At 47.2% G+C, this 22831-nt stretch overlaps 1 protein-coding gene across 1 annotated transcript in view; it reads right to left on the minus strand.

The window, feature by feature from the left end:
- Window positions 1-22831, minus strand: part of LOC138287142 (solute carrier family 23 member 1-like) — a 225917-nt gene that overhangs the window by 43765 nt on the left and 159321 nt on the right. Inside the window, exon 8 of the mRNA XM_069227501.1 lies at window positions 21947-22200. Coding sequence (XP_069083602.1) covers window positions 21947-22200 — 254 coding nt within the window. The remainder of the gene's footprint in view (window positions 1-21946; window positions 22201-22831) is intronic.

Below are 22831 nucleotides of genomic sequence, written 5' to 3' on the forward strand. Positions count from 1 at the left end.
GTGGCCTGTGGGTCCTGTGGCAGGCCCTCCTGTCCACTAGCTGCAGCAGATGTGGAGAGCTGGTCAGCACACTGGCTGGTGGTAGGGGCCTGTGTACTCCTGCATGATGTTGGTCAAGTCACCCAGCACCCCTGCAATGGAGGCGATGGTGGTATTCAAGGCCTGCAATTGTTGCATGACCTCCTGGTGGTGTTCTGCCTGCAGCCGCTGGTTATCCTGCATGATGTTAAGCACCTGACTCATCCTGTCGTGGGATTGTTGTTATGCCCCCAGGACATTTGTGAGTGCCTCTTGGGCAGTTGGTTCCCTGGGCCTGTCCTTCCCCTGGAGCACAGCTATCCTCCGACTGTCCCTGACCCCCTGTGCCTGTGTCCTCTGGAGAGTGTGCCCACTCCCACTGACACCAGGACCCTCATTGTCATTGCCTGTGTGGTGTGGACTCAGCTCCCTGTACAGGTGGACACAGTACAGATTGACCTGTCCTGGGTACAGAAGTCTGGGGGCGTTGGCTGGCTGCTGTGGTGTTAGATTCTGAGGTGGGGGGGGCTCTGTTGTGGACTGGCTGTGGGATGGGTAGCTGAGTGACCAGTGGGCCCTAATAGGCCAGGGAGATTATCCAGATCCAGAGCTCCTGAGTTGCTGTCATCACTGGGAGCATCTTCTGGTGGGGGACTGGGTAGCCATGGCACCTCCTCGCAGCTGACATTGGCTGGGGTACCTGTGGGGATGTAAGTGATGTGTCATTTCTGTGACATATTCCGCCTTCCTAGCTTTCCCAATGACATGTGCATGCAGTGGGTATGGCATGCAGGGCTTGGCATTTAGGTATTTCACTGGGGTGGTGGACTCTGTGGGATGGAGTGGGGTGAAGGGACTCAGGGTGAGGGGTTGAGATCGCATGCAGGTATGGGGGGCTAATAGGTTGTAAATGGTGACCCACCAGTGTCCAGTCCTCCGGGTACTCCAGTGAGGCCCTCAGGATGTAGTATTGCCAAGACTTGCTCCTCCCAGGCCGTCAGCTGTGGAGGAGGAGGTGGGGGTCCACCGCCAGTCCTCCTGATGGTGAGCTGGTGCCTTGCTGCAATGGAACGCACCTTCCCCTGTAGGTCGGTCCACCTCTTCCTTATGTCATCCCTTGTGCGTGGATGTTGTCCCACGGCGTTCACCCTGTCCACGATTCTCCACCATAGCTCCATCTTCATGGCAACGGAGATCTGCTGTACCTGTGCTCCAAATAGCTGTGGCTCTAACCTGACTATTTCCTATACCATTACCCGCAACTCCTCATCAGTGAACCGGGGACATGGGTCTTGTGTGGTGTGTGTGTTGTGCAGAGGGTGATGTGTGAAGTGGTGGGGTGTGTGGTGTATGGTGCGTGACAGATGAATGGGTAGTTGTGGTATGTGTGTGCAGTCCTCTCTGGGATTGGCGTGGCAAAGTGTAGTAGTCTTCTCGTGTTTGCAAAGGTTTGTGGGTGATGTGGGGGTGTGTTTTATAGTGCTGTTGGTGAGTGTGTGGGGTGTGTGTATTTGTGTCAGGTGTGGGTTTTTGGTTTTAGCCAATGTTGTCTTGTTTTGTTTTTCGGTGGCCATATCCGCCTTCACAGTGTGTACTACCAATGGTTTACCTCTGTTGGATGTCCGCTGTGGTGATTCGTGGGTCATTATTTGAAGGGTGTTGTTTTGGTGGCATAACAGTATGGGTGGTAGTTCTGACAGTTTATCACATTCAGTAGGTCTGGCGGATTTATGTTGGCTTTGTGTGTATGTGTCATAATCTGGCGGAGGGATGTTCACCGCGGCGGTATTCAGAATTTACCGCCAATGTCATAATGAGGGCCAATGTTCCTTGAAGTGTGATTCACTGTAAACCATCTCTGAATCTTATCTCATGAATCCCACCATTTTTTGGTGCCCCATTGGGTCCCATCTAGGTTTCCATTCTACAAATAATGATAAGTATACACAGGCATCAGCTTATCATTTTCACAAAGTACTCACATATAGTACTGCCACACATGGGCAGATTCTGCCTTCCATGTCGATTTATCAGTATCAGATACCAGGGAGGTTCATCAAAGATTTTCACCACCACTACACAATGAAATGTCAGAGTTATGTGAAGCATGAAAAAGTTACATAAACGAAGGGCTGCTGCCACTCCATGGATAGCTATACCTTTGTCAAGAATGGCTTCGTATGACAATGACTGGCCACAGTAATGCCATAGTTTACCAAAACCAGGAATACATTTGTCATTAATGGGTCACAATTAAGTAAAGAAAACCAGCATGTCGAAACGAATGCTCACAAATAAGTCTCTAGAAGCCCCATCATTAAGACAACATGAGCCAGCATGTTCCCAAAATTACCCAGCAATATATCACTGATGTGCCTCATTATCAGGATGGGCATCATTATGTCAGGTATAGGCCACAAATATGGCACTGATTTGCTGTCATTAACTTGTTGGACATATTGGAGGGTTAACGTCTATGTTGTCAAATACACCCAGAAATCCCACCTTCTCTTCACACTACCCACCTCCTGGGTAGCAGCAATGATCTTGACTTAACATCCCTGGCTCTAGGGTGTCCCTCCACGGTCATCAGCTTGGATCAGGAGGCAGGAGCTATGGGACCTCATATTACTTGATACAAGGTCCCCTCCATGTCTCAGAAGACATAGTGATACAAAAGAAAGCTCTTCATCAACTGAGCCATGGGCATCCCCAGCACCTACACTGGAAAGGGCCATTTAAAACAGATGGGTTGCAGGGAAGACATATATGACTCAAAGCAGAGGCTGGGGGTCTCATACTAGAGGTTCCAAAGCCAGAAACACTTATCCAATCTGTAAGCCCAGGAAATCAAGCCCCAGGGATGGTGGGGTTTTCCCACCCTTTTACATGATTGGGTGGGATCATTAAACTGGTGTGACATGGCTGGAAATGGTGGAGTCGGCTGATGGATGAGGCTGTTTCAGGTAATGATGCAGAGGTCCATGCCCAAACAGGATTAAAACTTTGTCCCTAGAGCTACACCACTTTAGTGGTGGTCAGAGAAATGCACAACGTGTTCCCTAATGATACTCAGAAATACATAGTGGATAGCTGAGATCTGTACCTGGGCAGTGCTGGAGGTCCTCGCATTTGACATGCAGCAGGGCAGTGAAAGGCAAACACTTGTTCGCAAAAAAAAGGAGCAACCCACTGCAATATTTACATAACACTAATGGCTATCAGATTAGTGGTAGGATGGAGCCCTAACTCCCAAATAGATGAACAGCAAATACTTAATTATATGCTGGAACACACACATATTCCATTTGTGGAATGAGACGAAGAGGATGTCAGCCACTTGGGGGAGGTCACCCTCACCATTCCATTTCTGTAATAAGATCAATAATTACAGTTGGTGTAAAACAATTAATGGCAGATTGTGGAGAACACTGTGACAGGTCCTGTCTAAACTTCTTCTATTTCTACTATGTTTTTAAAATGGAGATGCACATACTAACAACAGTGTTAGTGAACTCTCTTATATTAGTTAAGCCGACTGTTATCAGTATTTAAAAAATGCTACAAGCAATTTCAAACAACATGTTGAGATATTAATCCTCGGTTTAATCGACAGAACTCCATATACATTTGTACAGTTTTGTGAACATCAGCCAGTTGAAATTAACTGTAACAAAGCTAAGCCAAATAATTAAGAAAATATGGCACATTCTGAGATTTAATGGATTTGTTTTCTCAGCCCTCGTTGTTCTGTTACAAGAGGGGTTATAATCTTAACGACCATTTAATCAAATACATTAAATGGAATCCTAAATACAGCTCAGGCTCCAAAAGCATTCCTGTAATGTTGGGTCTTCCTGCCAAAACTAGACATTTTAAATGCCAGAATTGTTCTGTATGCATGCTCACAGCTAATACTAAGGATTTCAAACATGCAACTATTACACACAAACTTTGACAATTCATTAACTGTGATTCTATGAATGTGGTGTACTCAATTAGGCTTCTGTACAATTGGCAAACTACAGAAAAGATTAAGACACATATCATTCAACATAAGAGCAGAATTAAATGCAGGACAGAGAAAGCCCTACTGGTACCATGCTTTCCTCAAAAAAACATTCAGAAAGTGATCTGGTGTGACAAGTGGCTGAGCAGGTGACTGCCTCTGAGGGGTGGAAATGTACAACATTTACTAAACAAAAGTGAATGCAGTTAGATTTCAATATGTGATTCTGTCAATATTTGTTTAGATACTTTGGATAAATGTAACTATATGATCACTGTGAGTTACTTGTTTAATTATGCTTTCATCACCCTCTGATACAATCACAATATTACATTGTGAGCCGTTTTGGACAGACTATGGGGGTGATTCCAACCGCCGCCCGCCAGGTGGGAACCGGCATTTGGCCGCCATGCGGCCAAAATACCGCTGCCCCCATTCCAACATTCCCGCTGGGCCGGCGGGTGCTAACCATGTTAGCGCCCGCCGGCCCAGCGGGAATGAGGCCGCAACACAGGAGCCGGCGGTGTTGCGGTGGTGCGACAGGTGCAGTTGCACCCGTCGCGCTTTTCACTGTCTGCTAAGCAGACAGTGAAAAGCTGGCCGGGGCCCTGTTAGGGGGCCCCTGCACTGCCCATGCCACTGGCATGGGCAGTGCAGGGGCCCCAGGGGCCCCAGGACACCCCTTACCGCCAGCCACTTCCTGGCGGTGAAAACCGCCAGAAACAGGCTGGCAGTACGGGGGTCAGAATCCCCAAGGCAGTGCTGCTTGCAGCGCTGCCCTGGCGGATTCTCCCAGCCGGGGCAAAAACGGCGGAATACCGCCAGCCCCGGCAGGGCGACCGCGGCTTTACCACCGCGGTCAGAATGGCATGGGAAGCACTGCCAGCCTGTTGGCGGTGCTTCCGTCATTCGTGACCCTGGCGGTCCAAGACCGCCAGGGTCAGAAGGACCCCCTATGTCTACTGTTGAATTAATTTATTATTTTTTGCTTATTTGTTTTGTACATCATATGTATGATCATTATGCACCTTTTCACTTCTGGGTATGTGGTTCCTTTTAATTTCTTGTCCCATCCTGTCTTTCCTTTTTGACCCCTGGATTTATCCAAGTGCTCTTGTGTTATGTACAACTTTGAGCGAACTATTTCCAATCAGATCTTTTTCATGACACAAAAACATGTACTGGGCTGGTCTACCTTGGGTTCGTCCAGGTAACCGTGTATAATCACTTCCTGTGTTGAGCCCTTATCCTTTAAAACCTGTGCTCCAGTTCTTAAACAAGTCCACATTCATACAGTTGCATCCTACATCACTGTGTTGTTTCCTTATAATTCAACTGATTCTGGGCTCTCACTCTACCAATTAGGATTTCTTGAGCTCTCGATTTGTTGCAGTAGGCGGCCTCCATTGCGGGTGAATATTTCTTCACCATGCCTTTTATAGAAATTTGCCCGCCTTGCACTAGGGATGAGTTTATTTCTTATTCCATAGTTAGTTAGACTTCCTTGACTGTGGAGTCTTATTTACACTGAGACCTACTTCTGTGGCTCCTTAGCTACACTGCTTTTTGTGCCTTTCTGATTCTTCAGAAACATGTCTGTTATTCAATAACTCTGGCAATGCCTTCACAATCCATCGGGATACAGTAATATCAGTGGGTTTCTTTCTCTTGTATTTACTATGCACCTTATTTTCATTCATATTGACTTGTTTAATAACATCATTTTCAATTACAGAACTCAACATCTGCTTCAAATTGATTGTTTGTTCCTAACGTTTGTGTGGCACTTTGGGATCTAGCATGGTTTTTCATTGATTCAGTAACGTTTTTGTGGCAAGTTGTTTGTCTATTTTTGTTTCTGGGTTATCTTTCAGTAGAAGGCACAAGTCTTTTCTAGATATAGTCCTACATGGAGACATGATTTTATATGATGTTAATTCATTTGGATGACTAAATGTTCTGCTTTATTCTGTGCCACCTCTTACTTTTCATAGTACTCAGGTATCTCTTGCTATCTCCTGATGATGACTCTTTAAATCAACAAGGATAGAAACACCATTGATAATTACACATTTTAAAAGAAAATATTGAGAGAATCTAAATGTCCAGTCCTTTCTCAAATACTTATCAGTTCTCTGTAAATAAAGAAATAGTTTTTTGTCTTTTTGCCGATTTCTTCATATGTGATCACTTTTATGCCGCCCTCTCACTTTTTGAGCACTGTATGTTCACTCACTACAGTGAGCACTCATTTGTACATATTTAATTAATTATTATGCTGCATAACATTACCACTAAGATCAAAGTACTTCTAGACAAATTAATTTGGTTGTATCTGGTTGTTAGACATTGATTGTATATAATAATAAATTAATGGGTATTGGATTAAGTTTATTATTTTGTTCTCATAATGACACCCATATGGACTTTCTTATTTTGATATGATAGCTTTTTTTCATAAACATCAGTTGAATTTGAGTTCTGTGTCGATGGTACATGTAGGAAGCTGGCCTGGTGTGTGGTGAGCACCTATGGTGTTATCACCCTATACCAGGTCCAGGTATCCCCTATTAGTGAGGTGTCGTCAGTGTCTAGTAAGCCAGGCTCTCTAGAGGTAGCTGTGGATGAGAAGCCACGACTTATCTAGGAGACATGCAAAGCTTATGCAATACCACTTATAGTCACATAGCACTTACACACATAAAGAACCACACAGTGTTACAAAAATAAAGGTACTTTATTATAGTAACACAAATACTAAAATACTGTATCGGCAACTCTCTACTAGCAGGTGAGTAAATACACTATTATATAAACCTAAGTAATCAGAAATGGGCATAGAAAGCAATAGAAAACAGTGAAATTACAGTAAACAATAGAGACCCGGGTGGGGGACTAAACCATATACTAAAAAAATGTAATGCGAAAGGCAGACCCTACCCAGGTAAGTGGAATCTGTAGCGGGGAGCTGGAGGAACTAGGAACCCCAAAAGGTAAGTACCAGAGTGCCCCCCAGCGACCAGAAGAGGTTAGTACCTGTTTTTTTCCAAACCCACAGGTAAACTTTGTAAAAGGACTGTGCAAGATTCAAGCAAGACTGGAAGAAACAGAAGATGGATCCAGACAGAAGAGGACCTGCAAATGAAGGGGACCAAGTCCAGTTGCAGTTGGAGTGTCCAGTTGGGGGCAGGAGCCACTACCCACCCTTCTGGAGGTGCAGGACCAGGTCAACAGTGAAGACCAGGAATCGGCTATGCAGCACAGGAAGAGTTCCAGAAGTGATGCAGTTGATGTCCCATGTCAGAAGAAGCATTGCAGTCCATCAGTAGTGTGGAAAAACCACCATCAAACCATGCCAAAGGCAAGAGTTACAGAAGAGAAGTTACAGAGCTGCTGGAGACCAAGAAGGTCTGAGGGGACTGAACCCAAGGAGGGGAGAGTCCGAGGCGACCCTCAGCAGTGAGAAGAGACCAATGTCAAGGATGCAGCCCCCACAGGCAACTCACAGGCAGCAGGCACAGGAGTGGCAGTGATGCCCACTCAGCACACATGGAAAGGAGTTCCACGTCGCTGGAGCAGAGGCAGGAGACTACGCTTTGCAGAGAAGAGTGCTAGAGGCCGGGGCTACATGGACTCTGAAGATCCCTTGTAAGAAGAGCCAACAAGGCTTGATAGCTGCAAGAGTTGCAGTGCACAGGGATACTGTTCTGCAAGGAGAGGCCAAGACTCACCACCTCCCAAGTTGGGCAGCTGGTAGAGGGGACCGAGGGGACCACTCAAGACCACCACCTGTGTTGCAGGATCCACTCAGAGTTGCAGGAAACAGAGTCCACTTGGCCGGTAATCATTGCAGTTGGTGCCTGCAGATACATGGGTGTGACTCCTTCACTCCAAGGGAGATTCCTTCTTGCTTCTTGGTGCAGTCTGAAGACTTGCCACCCTAAAAGGATGCACAGCTGGGGACATGTTGCAGTTGCTAGAAGGAGCTGGAGAAACAATGTTGCAGAGCAAAGCCATTGCTGGAGCTGCAGATTGTAGGTTCCTGTGAAGTCCAGTTGTGATTCCAGTGGCCAGAAGTTGAAGCAAACATTGTAGAGGAGTCCTGCTGGAATCTTGCACATCAAATATGAGGACTCACCCAAAAGAGAGACCCTAAATATCCCTATAAGAGGGGATTGGTCACCTAGCAGGGTGATCACCTATCAGGAGGGGCTGTGATGTCACCTGCCTGACCTGGCCACTCAGATGCTCCCAGAGGCCTCTGCCTACCTTGGATTCAAGATGTCAGAATCAAGTGGCCACCTGGAGGAGCTCTGGGCACCACCGCTGGGATGGTGATGGACAGGGGAGTAGTAACTCCCCTTTCCATTGTCTGGTTTCACACCAGAGCAGGTACTGGGGGTCCCTGGACGGGTGCAAACCGGCTTATGCAAGGAGGGCACCAAATGACCCTTCAAAGCATACCAGTGGCTTGGGGAAGGCTACCCCTCCCAAGCCATGTAACACCTATTTGCAAAGGGAGAGGGTGTTGCCTCCCTCTGCCAAAGAAAATCCTTTGTTCTGCCTTCCTGGGCTTGAACTATTCAAGCAGCAGGAGGGCAGAAATGTGTCTGTAGGATGGCAGCAGTGCGGGCTGCCCAAGAAAACCCTGCAAACTGGCAGGAGACAAGTTGGAGGACTTCTAAGGAGCCCCCAGAGTGCATGGAATCATACAACCAATACTGGCAAACGTATTTGGGTATGACTCCGATGTGTTTGATACCAAACATGCCTAGGTTTGGAGTTACCATTATGTAGCTGGACATGGGTAGTGACCTATGTGCAGTACACGGGTAAAATGGCTTCCCTGCACAGATGAAGTCCAGGAAAATGGAGCTGGAGTTCGAAGGGGCACCTTTGCTCAAGCAAGGGTGCCCTCACACACAGGCACTTGCACCCATGCCCTCTGGTCTAGGAGGGCCTGCCCTAGGGGTGACTTATAGTAACCTGGTGCAGTGACCTGTAGTGAAAGGGTACATGCACCTTTTCACGCAGGCTGCAATGGCATTTTGCATGGGCTTCCATGGGTGGCATAATACATTCTGCAGCCCATGGGGAACCCCTGGTGCCCTAATGCCATGGGTACCTGGGTAACATATACTAGGAACTTACCTGGGGGCACCAGTATGCCAATTGTGGGGTGCACAAAGTCAGGAACAACCACATTTGGAGGGAGAGAGCACAGTCACTGGGGTCCTGGTTAACAAGATCCCAGTGAACTCAGTCAAAAACATACTAACAGCATGATAAAAGTGGAGGTAACCATGCCACAAATAGGATAGTTTCCTACATAACCCCCCTCCCCAAGTGGAGGACAATGAGGCTAACCTTGTCCAGATGAGCCTTCATTGTCTAAGTGGAAATATCTGGAGAGTCCATCTACATTGGAGTGGTTACTCCCAGGTCTATGTTCCACTGTATTGTCCATTCCCTGTAGGGATGTGGACCACCTTAAAAGTTTGGTATTTTCACCTTTCGTTTGTTTTAACCATAGAAAGGGCTTGTAGTCAGTTTGAACAAGGAAGTGAGTGCCAAACAAGTATGGCCTCAGCTTCTTCAAAGCCCACACCACAGCAAAGGTCTCCCTTTCTATAGCTGACCAACAGTTTTCCCTGGGGGTCAACCTTCTGCTTATAATAGCTACAGGTTGATCCTGGCGCTCTGTATTCAGTTGTGACAGTACTGTCCCAATCCAGGCTCAGAAGCATCTGTCGGTACTATGAATTGCTTGGAGTAGTCAGGACTTTTTAAAATAGGAGCAGAGCACATGGCCTGTTTAAGGTCATCAAAAGCATTCTGGCAGCTAGCTATCCACAAAACATTTTTAGGCATTCTTTTGGAAGTGAGGTCATTTAGAGGAGCTACAGTGGAGCCATAATTCTCAATGTACCCCCTGTAGTACCCAGTGACGCCTAGAAAGGGTCTCACTTGGGTCTGTGTAGCAGGGGCAGTCCAATCCAGAATTGCCTGGATTTTCCCCTGTAGTGGCCGAATCTGGCCTTCACCTACCAGGTGGCCCAGATATACCACCTTCCCCTGTCCTACCTGGCACCTAGAGACCTTGATAGTGAGGCCTGCCCTTTGCAGAGCCTCTAAAACATTCTCCAGGTGGACCAGGCAGTCTTCCCAGGTGGAGCCAAAGACATCTATGTCGTCCAGATAAGCTGCACTGAAGCTTTCCAAACCTCAGAGGACTTTATTCACTAGCCTCTGGAATGTGGCAGGTGCATTTTTCAACCCAAAGGGCATCACAGTAAAGAGATAGTGACCACTAGGGGTGGGAAATGTAGTTTTTTGGCTGAGCATCATTTGATAATTTGATCTGCCAGTAGCCAGCAGCCAGATGAAAGGTGCTCAGATACTTGACAGATGCCAGTCTATCTATAAGCTCATCTGTCCTAGGGATAGGATGAGAATCTGTTCTAGTAACAGTGTTAAGACCTCTGTAGTCTACACAAAACCTAATTTCTTTTTTGTCCTCTTGGGAGTGAGGTTTGGGACAAGCACTACAGGGCTAGCCCAAGGGCTATCTGAGGGCTTAATGACTCCTAGGTCTAGTATCTTCTGAACTTCAGATTTGATGCATTCCCTCACATGGTCAGGTTGCCTGTAAATTTTGCTTTTAAGAGGCAAACTGTCCCCTGTGTCAATGGTGTGTTCACACCATGTGGTTTGAGCAGGTGTTAGGTTCAACAGTTCTGAAAACTGTTCTAGGAGGTTTCTGCAATTCTCCTTTTGGGACTCAGAGAGGCAGTCAGCAAGCACTACCCCATCAACTGAGCCATTAGCTGCAATGTGTGAGAAGAGGTCAGGAAGAGAGTCACTCTCCTCTTCCTGTCCCTCATCAGTGGCCATGAGCAGAGTCATATCAGACCTCTCATAATAGGGTTTAAGGCGATTCACATGAAGCACGTTGTGGGGGATTTTGGGGATGCCAATGTCTACCAAGTAGGTAACCTCACCCTTTTTCTCCACAATGGTGTGGGGGCCACTCCACTTGTCCTGGAGTGCCCTGGGAGCCACAGGCTCCAGGACCCACACTTTCTGTCCTGGCTGGTAGACAGTTAGGACAGCCTTCTGGTCATGCCATTGTTTCTGCAACTCTTGGCTGGCCTGAAGGTTTTTAGTAGCCCTGTTCGTGTACTCAGCCATCCTTGATCTGAGGCCAAGCACATAATCCACAATGTCTTGTTTAGGAGGCTTGAGAGGTTGCTCCCAGCAGTCTCTAACAAGAACTAGGGGGACCCCTAACAGGGTGCCCAAACAGAAGTTCAAATGGGCTGTAGCCTACACCCTTCTGATTTTTTCAGAGAGTCCCATTATCATACCCTTGAGAGTTTTGTTAAACCTCTCTACTAAGCCATTTGTTTGTGGGTGGTAAGGAGTGGTGAACTTGTAAGTCACACCACATTCCTTCCACATGGCTTTTAGGTAAGCAGGCATGAAGTTTGCACCCCTGTCTGATACCACCTCTTTAGGAAAACCCACTCTTGAAAAGATACCAAGAAGGGCTTTGGCCACTGCAGGATCTGTAGTGGTCCTAAGAGGAATGGCCTCTGAGTACCTGGTGTCATAGTCTACTACCACCAGTCTAAATCTGTTCCCGGAGGCCGTTGGTGGGACAAGGGAGCCAACAATATCTATCCCAGCCCTCTCAAAGGGAACCCCAACCACAGGAAGTGGAATTAAGGGGGCCTTTGGGGTGCCACCTGTCTTGCCACTAGCTTGACAGCTGACAGAGGAGCGACAAAACTCCTTTGTGTCTTCAGACATGTAGGGCCAGTGAAAGTGTGGGACAAGCCTGTTCCAAGTCTTTCTTTGCCCCAAGTGACCTGTCAGGGGAATGTCATGTGCCAAGGTCAACAGGAACTCCCTAAACTTCAGAGGGATCACCAATCTCTTGGTGACACCAGGTTTGGGATCCCTTGACTCTGAAATCTAGCGGCCTTAAGCTCTCCAGTGTGGGACAAACCTGTTGTTCCCTACTGAGCTCCTCCCTGGTGATCCCCCTGCACTCAAGAGCTCAGCTGTGTAAGCTTGCAGTTCTTCTGGTGTAGGTTCCACCGAAGAAGTGGATTCTTCTCCCTCAGGAGTTGAATCCTCACTGGAGGCTGGTGCAGGGGGTACTTTCTTACCCTTCCTGCTCTTGGGTTTATGAAGCTCTTGGGCCATTGTTCCAGGTTTCAAGGATCCTTGCTCTTTTTGCTTTTTAGCCTGTGCTCCTGTGAGGGCAAATATATGCCCTGGGATGCCCAGCATTGCTGCATGGGCCTCCAATTCCACCTCAGCCCAAGCTGAAGTCTCCAAGTCATTCCCTAGTAGACACTCTACAGGTAGGTCTGAGGAAACCACAACTTTCTTAGGACTAGTAACCCCCCCAGCTGAAATCAATAACTGCCATGGGGTGGCACAAGGTGTTATTATGAGCATCAGTCACTTGGTACGTGTGACCAGGTAGGTGTTGCTCAGGAGACACCAGTTTCTCAGTCACCTGTGTCCCTGTAGGCCTCAGCCTCAACACCATTAATTAGGGGATACTGCCTGTACTTACCCGTATTAAGGGGACAGACAGCAAGGGTGGCAAAGTCAATGCCCCCATCAGAGACCAAGACAGCCTCAGTGGTCTCTCTAACTAGCCCACTACAGTCCTTAAAGTGAGCCCAGCTACACTCTTGGACTGACTACTGTTAGTAGTCCCACCATTACTGCTATTGTCAGGGGCACTAGGAGTAGAAGTGGTGTTAGTAGTGGTGAAAGGCTTGGTGCCTTTCTTAGGACAGGAGCTGTCCCCTGCCCTATAGCCTTTGTTTTTGCAAACATAGCACCAAGGCCTTTACAAGCTTGAAGATGAGGAAGAGGATTTGTTCCCACCCCCAGAGGAAATTTGTGGGCCTGATGAAGACTCTTTGTGTTTATCTTTGTCCCCACCCTTGTCTTGAGACTTACCTGCTTCCTTCTTTTTGTGGTCACCTCCAGTGTGAGCCTTCCTACTCACCTTGATGCGGACCCATTTGTCTGCCTTCTTTCCCAATTCTTGGGGAGAGGTCAGATCAGAGTCCACCAGGCACTGATGCAGCTGATCAGATACACAGTTATTTAAAATGCGCTCTGTTAGGATAATGTTAAACAAGCCCTGGTAGTCACTGACTGTCCCCTGCAACCCGCCCTCCAGAGCTTCTACAGAGCAGTCCATAAAATCAACCCAATCTTGGGAGGACTATTACCTGGTCTCTCTGAACTTGATCCTATACTGTTCAGTTGTCAGACCAAACCCATCTAATTTATTGTGCTTATTTTAAAACTGTGTAATTGTCTGCATCCTCTTCTCTGACAGCGAGGAGTCTGTCTCTACCTTTGTCAGAGAAGGAGAGCCACAATATAGCTGCCCACTGTTCCTGAGGGACCCTCTGTACTTTACAGGCCCTCTCCAGAGCAGTGAACCACTTATAGATGTCGTCACCCACCTTGTAAGATGGGAGTACCTTGTTCAGGATCCTAGAGTCAAGAGTCCTTCCTGACCCTAGAGTCCCTGAAACTAAACCTGCTGCCACCATGGGGCACTAACCCCTCCCTTTCTCTCTCCACTGACAAGGCCTTCCTATCTAGGCCCACTTGTGTGACCACCCTTTCCACTACCGGTAGTGCTCCTAACAGGACTGTGAGTGTTTCTAGGTTGTCTCTGATCCTCCCTGGGTACTTTCTGACCCACCACAGGGTCTAAATCTACTCTCTCTAGCACTGGGGGGTCAGATTCTACTTCCTCCTCCTCCTGGCTACCAACATGGTCCTGGTCACATGGTCCTGGTCATCCTGGAGAAGCAGGCTAGAAGCAGACTCTTATTGGGATTTCTCCCTGTCTTCAGTTTTCTGTCTGCACACATCTCACTTAACTCTTGGAAGGTTAAACCCTCATATTGAGAGTTCAAGGCCTAAGAGGTGAGCTCTACTGAAGACATGATGTCTAGCTAGACTGGTGTTGGAGTCTCTAACTGCTCTAACTCTAGGCTCCCAGCAAAGTTTGGAGCAAGGTTATGCCAGACCCTAGTTTACCCAAACTTAGGAGACTAGATCCCTAACACTACGTGTATACAGTAGTGTATCTTTTGCGCGGTCTTTCTTGTGGAATTTACTCAGTGACAGAGTGGCAAGGCAAGTGCAAGTGCTTATCCCACCACTGCACCACCAATGTACGAAGCTGGCCTGGTGTGTGGTGAGCACCTATGGTGTTATCACCCTATACCAGGCCCAGGTATCCCCTAATAGTGAGGTGTAGTCAGTGTCTAGGAAGCCAGGCTCTCTAGAGGTAGCTGTGGATGAGCACCCAAGACTTATCTAGGAGACATGCAAAGCTTATGAAATACCACTTATAGTCACACAACACTTACACACATGAAAGAACAACACACTGTTACAAAAATAAAGGTACTTTATTATAGTAACACTAATACTAAAATACTGTATAGGCAATACTCTACTAGCAGGTGAGTAAACACACTATTATATACACCTTAGTAATCAGGAATGGGCATAGAAAGCAATAGAAAAGAGTGAAATAACAGTAAACAATAACAGTAAACAATATGGGGGACCAAACCATATACTAAAAAATGGAATGCAAAAGGCAGACTCCCACCCAGGTAAGTGGAATCTGTAGAGGGCAGCTGGAGGAACTAGGAGCCCCAAAAGGTAAGTACAAGAGTGCCCCCCAGCGACCAGGAGAGAAGGGGTAAGTACTTGTTTTTTCCCAAACCCACAGGTAAACGCAGTAAAAGGACTATGTAAGACCCAAGCAATACTGGAAGAAACAGAAGATGTATCCAGACAGAAGAGGACCTGCAATTGAAGGAGACCAAGTCCAGTTGCAGTTGGAGTGTCCAGTTTGAGCAGGAGCCACTACCCACCCTTCTGGAGGTGCAGGATCAGGTCGACGGTGAAGACCAGGAGTCGGCTATGCAGTACAAGAGCAGAGGAAGAGGTCTAGAAGTGAGGCAGTCGATGTCCCACGTCGGAAGAAGAGTTGAGGTCTGTCAGTGTTGTGGAAAAATCACCAACAAGCCTTGGCAAAGGCAAGAGTTGCAGAAGAGAAGTTGCAGAGCTGCTGGGGACCAGGAAGGTCCAAGGGGACTCAGCCCAAGGAGGGGAGTCCCAGGCGACCCTCTGCAGTGATGAGAGACAGAAGTCGAGGATGCAGCCCCCACAGTCAACTCACCGGCAGCAGGCACCGGAGTCGCAGTGAGGCCCACTCAGCACAACTGGAAAGGAGTCCCATGTCACTGGAGCAGAAGGCAGGAGACTACATGTGGCAGAGAAGAGTGCTGGAGGACAGGACTACATGGACCCTGAAGATCCCTTGGAAGAGCCAACAAGCCTTGGTAGCTGCAAGAGTCGCGGGCAGAGGGGTATTGTCCTGCAAGGAGAGGCAAAGACTCGCCACCTCCCAATTTAGACAGCTGGTAGAGGGGACCGAGGGGACGACTCAAGACCACCACCTGTGTTGCAGGATCCAAGCAGAGTTGCAGGAGAGAGGATCCACTTGGCCAGTCGTCATTGCAATTGGTGCCTGCGGATGCAGGGGGGTGAGTCCTTCACTTCAAGGGAGATTCCTTCTTGCTTCTTGGTGCAGACTGAAGACTTGCTGCCCCCAGAGGATGCACAGCCAGGGAAATGTTGCAGTTGCCTGAAGGAGCCAGAGAAACAATGTTGCCGAGTGAAGTTTTAGCTGGAGCTGCAGATTGTAGGTTCCTGTGAAGTCCAGTTGCGGTTCCAATGTAAAAGTTGCAGAGGAGTCCTGCTGGAATCTTTCATGTTGAATTTGAGGACCCACCCAAGAGGGAGAACCTAAATAACCCTTAAAGGGGGGATTGGTCACCTAGCAGGGTGCCACCTATCAGGAGGTGGCTGTGACGTCACCTGCCTGACCTGGCCACTCAGATTCTCCCAGAGGCCTCTGCCCACTTTGGATCCAAGATGGCAGAATCAAGTGGCCACCAGGGGGAGCTCTGGGCACCACCCCTGGGGTGGTGATGGACAGGGGAGTGGCAACATACCTTTCCATCGTCCAGTTTTGCGCCAGAGCAGGGAGCGGGGGTCCTTGGACTGGTGCAAACTGGTTTATGCAAAGCATACCAGGGGCTTGGGGAGGCTACCACTCCCAAGCCATGTAACACCTATTTCCAAAGGGAGAGGGTGTTGCCTCCCTCTGCCAAAGGAAATCCTCTGTTCTGCCTTCCTGGGCTTGAGCTGTTCAAGCAGCCGGAGGGCAGAAACCTGTCTGTAGGATGGCAGCAGCGCAGGCTGCCCAGGAAAACCTCGCAAACTTGTAGGAGCGAAGCTGTGGGTCTTCTAAGTAACCCCCAGAGTGCATTGAATCATACAATCAATACTGGCAACAGTATTGGGGTATGATTCCGACATGTTTGATACCAAACATGCCTAGGTTCGGGGTTACCATTTGTAGCTGGACAAGGGTAGTCCTCTATGTCCAGTACACGGGCACAATGGCTTCCTCCCACTCTCAAAGTGCAGAAAAATGGAGCTGGAGTTCGTGGGGGCACCTCTGCTCATGCAGGGGTGCCCTCACACACAGGCACTTGCACCTTACCCTCTGGGCTAGGAGGACCTGCCCTACGGTTGAATTGTAGTGACCTGTAGTGAAAGGGTACATGCACCTTTTCACACAGTCTGCAATGGCAGGCCTGCAGACACAGTTTGCATGGGCTCCCATGGGTGGCATAATACATGCTGGAGTGCATGGGGAACTCCTGGTGCCCCAATGCCCTGGGTAACATATACTAGGGATTTACATTGGGGCACCAGTATGCCAATTGTGGGATGCAGAAAGTCAGGAACAACCAAATTTAGAGGGAGAGAGCACAGTCACTGGGGTTCTGGTTAGCAGGATCCCAGTCAATACAGTCAAAAACATACTGACAGCAGGCAAAAGGTTGGGGTAGCCATGCTAAAAACAGGGCACTTTCCTGCAGTACAATTTGTGCTGAGCATCAGTGGTGCAGCAGAAAAGTACAAAATCCTACTAAATTGTTTCTCTGAGTTGAAGTTATAAATGGCTCATAGCTGGTTCCAGCTGAACAATTCATAAAAAGTTATCTTTTTTGTTACACAATACCCACTTCACAGAGATGCCCATTCTTACTTTATCAACTGATGGTCCTCATTCAGCATTGGAAAGAACGCATATTGCTTAACCTTGAAAAGTAAACGCAAGTTAACTGCAAGTCACTACTGACAGAATGAGGCATCCATGCAGTTCTCCACTGGCTTGCATTATATTATTTTAAGCAAGACCTATTGCTTTGCCAATGCCGCCAGGTGTGCCAGATTTGCATTTCAGTAGCTGCTCCACAGCAAGAGTAGTGGAGCTTCAGGAAACACAGACTTTTATCAGCAGTTAGGCAGCTGAATGTGGAGCTAGAGGTGAAAAGTACTGTTGCTCTTACTCATCCAATCAAATTAAAATGAACACGCTCAGTTCCCCCAATACCATATTGTCAGAACCCCTTTCAGAGGGCCACAGTGCATGCACGGACTACTTGTCCCACCCATTGTGGCTTAGGCATTTTACTCCTGATATCCTGGGGCCAAACCTACTATGGCTCCTGAGCAACTGGGCCAAGTACACCTTCTGCACTTAGCTCAGTGGTAGCTGTGGTTGAGCCATCAAGGCTTTCTCAGGGATGAGGGAGTGGGCACAATTGTAGATGCAGGTCATCGAACACGACTCATAAGTCAAACAGCAAACAGTAAAAGCAATAAATCAATGTCAGTCCAATACTCGCTTTTAAAGAAAAAAGTATTTTATTTCCAACTTTACACATGCAAAGGTATATGGCGTTAAGTATCAATAACACAATCCCCCTTGAGGTCAGGGCTGAAGGAGCTATCAGGCAAATCCCTGTTCCACCCTCCTTTGTGTAACATGTTCAGGGTTCATCCCCATTAACTGGTACCCGCATTCACAGAATGCAAACTATTAGGACGTACTCAAGAGTACTCCCTTTGATTCTTTAAGAATTAGTCTAAAATGTCCATAGTGCCCCAGCATTGTTATCAGCCAAGTCCACCGGCGCCCCAAAGGCCCATTTCCAGTCTTACTCGCTCTGGAGATATTGTAGTGCTCAGTGGAGCAGTAGGGGCCCTCTCTTTGGAAGCTCATGAATTTGGATCCTGTATGGCAAAGTTGAGCCGCTTGCGATGGATGCGGCAACACCCAAAGGCACAGTCTCGCTATGTTGAGCAGCACTGCTAGACCCTTCCAGTGAATGGAGCTGCTCCTACGCAACGGCCACTAAGGTAAGGTACTCTTCTCCCCTGCGGGGACGGAGTGGGGTTAGGGGGTGCTGATGCGATCCTCCAGCTCCGGACCGGAGGTCCAGTGAAGGATTCAAGCGCAGACTCTCCTGGCATATGGATTCGCCGATTTTGGCAGCCACAAGTCCTGCACTTCTATCCCAATATCAGTTCGCTGGTGAAAGCGCTCAGAACAAGGTGGCCCTCTCCTGGCATATGTGGATTGCTGAGCAGATACTGCACACACACAATAGCCCGTTTGGTGCACAGCCTCACACCTCGCTCAGGGAATCCTTGTGCAAGGCTCTCCACTGGACCACGCTCCCTACAACACTCTCCTTTTCCTCACAAGGCACTCGGGTATTGGCAAACAGGCAGACAATGGCACTCCAGCCTTCAGGCAAGGTGATCCTAGTGTCCTGGGTGATATCCTCTTACTCAGCAGGGAGACGAGCAAGCCTTGGCCCCAAGTTCTGGTGACAGGCAGAGTCATGCAGAGCTTCCCCTTCATCCTATGTGGCTGCTTGGCAGACAACACATTTGTGGGGATTCAACTGCCTCTTGTTATAGTCCTTTTCAAGACACCAAATGTGAGTCAGGGTCTGAGTCTTTCTAATTTTATGTTGGGGTTCTGCTCCCTTTGAAGTGGACACTCTTTCTTCTTTCCACACGAAAAATGTCTGTCACAGCAGGCAAGACTCCACAATTGATTGTCCTACAACATAATTTATGGGAGTGACCACAGTTCACACCTGAAAGTCAGCCACACTGATATGTGCATCAAAAGGATTATCCCAGACCCCCAGCCATACTCGTTATGTTTCCCTTATTAGTCCCATCTCATCTTCCTGAGATGTCTCCAGGCCCCTTCCTTGTGATCTATCACTGAATAAAAGAGCAGTCTTTTGATGTGTAAAGGAAGTCACTTCCTTTTCCCTCCAGTGTGTGTCTCACCCAGCTCACAGGAATGCAGCAATACACAAGTTTGTCCGTTGGGATTTCTGTCCTCCTCATGTCTTCACCAGGCAGGCCTGAGCATCCTAAAATAGAACCCAGCATCCTCCATATAATGTACCACTCCAGGAACACTCACTCATTTCACATTCACAGCACACTTTCAGTCCAGCAAAGTTACTTTTAAGCATTGTACTCTTACATATACACATTGATTCAGTACACACACTTAGGGCCTGATTACGACCTTGGCGGAGGGGATTATTTCGTCCCAAATGTGACCGATATCCCGTCCACCATATTACAAGTTCCATAGGATATAATGGAACTTGTGATACAGAAGGTCGGATATCCGTCATATTTGGTATGGAGTAATCCCCTCCACCAAGAATGTAATCTGGCCTTTAATCTGTGTGCACTGTTCAGCACTGAAGCTTTTCTATCTTTAACCAGGGTGTGTTATTTACAAACACACACACTACCAGCATGTACACACCCACGATGTGCGCTCTGCACAACACTTCACTCTTCTTGTATTGTACTTCACATGAGCATCAATACACCCCACACATGCTTTCATCGCACACCCACTGCGTAGCGCTACATCTTCCATGTCATGTTTACCTCACAGTTATACATACACCCAGCACACACACTAATTTCTCATGTACTACACAGTACTGCTTTATCCCTGTTCTGTACTCTTGCCAGGCACACATACAATCATGCGATATGCAGCATTCCACAGCTACCTGATGTGGGCCCGAAGGAACCTTGAGCACACAGCATCAGAACTGGCCTCACACCAGTGGCACAGGCTAAAAAGATCCTGTTCACCCCTACTGATCACCGCGCTCATGCTGCTTAACTCTTGGTGAAGGGCAGTAACTTTCCACCACTATCAGGGTAGTGCTTTGGGTGCCCCCCTGGTCCAACAAGACCGCAATCCATGAGACAGGCCTATGTCATGGCGCACACACATGATCTATATTTGCCTATCAGCATGAGAGATCCAGACAACAGTACAGTTGGTCACTCAGGGCAGGAGTACACGTCTTTACAATGCAGAGGACTTTTCCATCCTAACACAATTTCTTTAACTAGTTATTACAAACTAAATCAAATATTGCACTCCTAACATTAAAGAACAAACAGGAACTACTTGGGTACACCGTCTCTATGAAGGGTCCTTGCTCAACTGTTCTAGGAAGGATCCTAGTGTGTCAACAATGGAAACCCATATGATTTTTCTTTATATAACACAGAGAGGACTGAGGTCCCATGCCCACCAACTCCCTTCTGCAGGGGCGTACCTTGACCAGTAAGACTGGGGTGTGAGCTTCAGATTTTCCAAACAATAACGTTGCCATATAATGTTATAATACTTACCACTTCACCCAAATCGCATGACAGCATCAGAAGAAAATCTCTGACCACTTACATGGTGAAAATGGGTCAGGGGAGAGTTTGTGAATACTTACAAACTCACACCTTTGTGCATATACTCAAACTCACCTTGTAGCACCTACCTCACACCTAGCGCATGGAAGCTACTTTGGGGTATCTGCATGCAGGCTTGGTCTACAGTTACACAGGAATACGTGGATTTATATCAGGTGGGTTCAATTTTCTGAAAATCTAGCATTTATAAATCCAGCCATTTTCGGATGCCGTGAAGATACGATTGCAGCCGAAAATGCATTTGATAGTGGGCCAATATGTTTAATTTATCTGTATCAAAATCCTACTTTTGCAGAATGTGTGCATTAACAACTACGTAGTGTAGTGTGTGCTTGTATATTAGATGACTGCTGTGCATATTTGTTTTTATTTCCCTTTGTTCAGAATCAGAGTGTTGGCACAGTATACCTTCACTATCAGTGCACAGTGCATTGTAGGCTGTTGTTAATGTTTATGTTGGAGATGCTCCCCCTGGCCCTTCTGTACATGTGACTCCCGCTGGTCACATAATTAATGTATTGCATGAACGTATACCACACACAGACTAGTTGACAAAAAGGATGAATTAGGAACAGGAAGCATACATTACCATTCTAGAGAGAAGGTGCAAGAGCAGAGCTTACTGTTGCAAATTACTTTTCCTTTACTGGCAAATGCAGCCCTGCATCATGGGTCGCTTAGCAATGGTGTTTTGGAGTATGTAAAGGAGTACTCCTGTAGTATTGTTTTACATACTCTTACATGCGTTTGTGAGTTCGCTCCAAAACATCTAATACGGGAATATTCATGAAATATACATATATAGCTAGTAAACAAAGAAAGGCCTGTGCCCTTTTACTGATGAGGGAGATGAGCATTTCTAAGCCAATTTGTAAAGGCATGTAAGAGTACCTAAAAGAGTACTCCAGTAGTAGTTTTTCCCATCCTCGTAAAAGCTTTTGCAAAAGCCCCAATGTTGCCATGCAACTGCAGAAAAACATGGAAGATCTAAGGTCTGGCTCATCTTAAATATTTGAACCATTAGTCTCTGTCATGAAACAACACTATTTCTATGTGACTATGTCACTTCCAGATTCTGTACTACTTTACGTGCACTGTATGCTTACTTGTGATTAACAAGACTATGTGCTTATTCCGATTGAAAATGATATCTCTTACCTTGGTAATGCCCAAAGCACCAATATTTGCACCAAAGGATCCAATGCCGATACCTGAGCCCCAGGCCCCTGTCAGTAAGATGTTGATACCCTGGATGCCAATCCCTCGGTTAACGGCCTGCCTTGTAGGAGGTGGTGCCCCAGCCAACCGGGCACAGGAGTGATAGTCCCCAATGGCATCCACCATGGTTGCAATCACTGCAGCCAACATTCCAACTATTATACCCACGTTGATGGTGGGCCTTCCCCACTGGCCTACAAAAGAAAACATTAAAATATATTTGTTTAAAATATAATTGTACCAAGTGAAAGGATGTAAGGAGCACTTTCTCGAAAGACAGATATGGCTTAAACTTTTCAAAACCATAGTCAATTATCAGAGGTGAAGGGCACTTGTGGGGGACCACTGAGGTCCCAAGAACTTTCCCAATACTGTCTGACCTTTACTCCGCCCTTTTAACTTTGGCTCACCTTTCCCAGCAATTAATTTAACAGAAACTTTACTTTGTCGACAAGAATAACATTCCATCCAAAGCATCACAAAAAGAAACTTCTAAAATAAATACAAGTTAGAATTTCCATTAAAAACATTAAATTATTAGTAAATAAGGTTTAGTGATGTCATTTTGTTTAAGTGGGGTTAGGACATGTAAACAGTGATTCTTTGAAAAAGAATTGCACTCAAATTAAATAAGGGTTGGGCTTAGGGGAACGTTTGAATAATATCCAATCACAGAGATCACGTGGCACGGCGGACAAGAGTGGTTCTGCTGCAGCGTCAACACACTCCCCTTCCCCGCCTTCTGCTTCCACTGGGGGTTGCGTTGCCTGCTGAGGCCCTGAAGCCTCTCTGCCTCAATTCAGCAGGCACCAAGCGCTGCCTGGG

Source organism: Pleurodeles waltl, chromosome 4_1 (genome assembly GCF_031143425.1).
Source record: "Pleurodeles waltl isolate 20211129_DDA chromosome 4_1, aPleWal1.hap1.20221129, whole genome shotgun sequence".
NCBI classification, from domain to species: Eukaryota; Metazoa; Chordata; class Amphibia; order Caudata; family Salamandridae; genus Pleurodeles; species Pleurodeles waltl.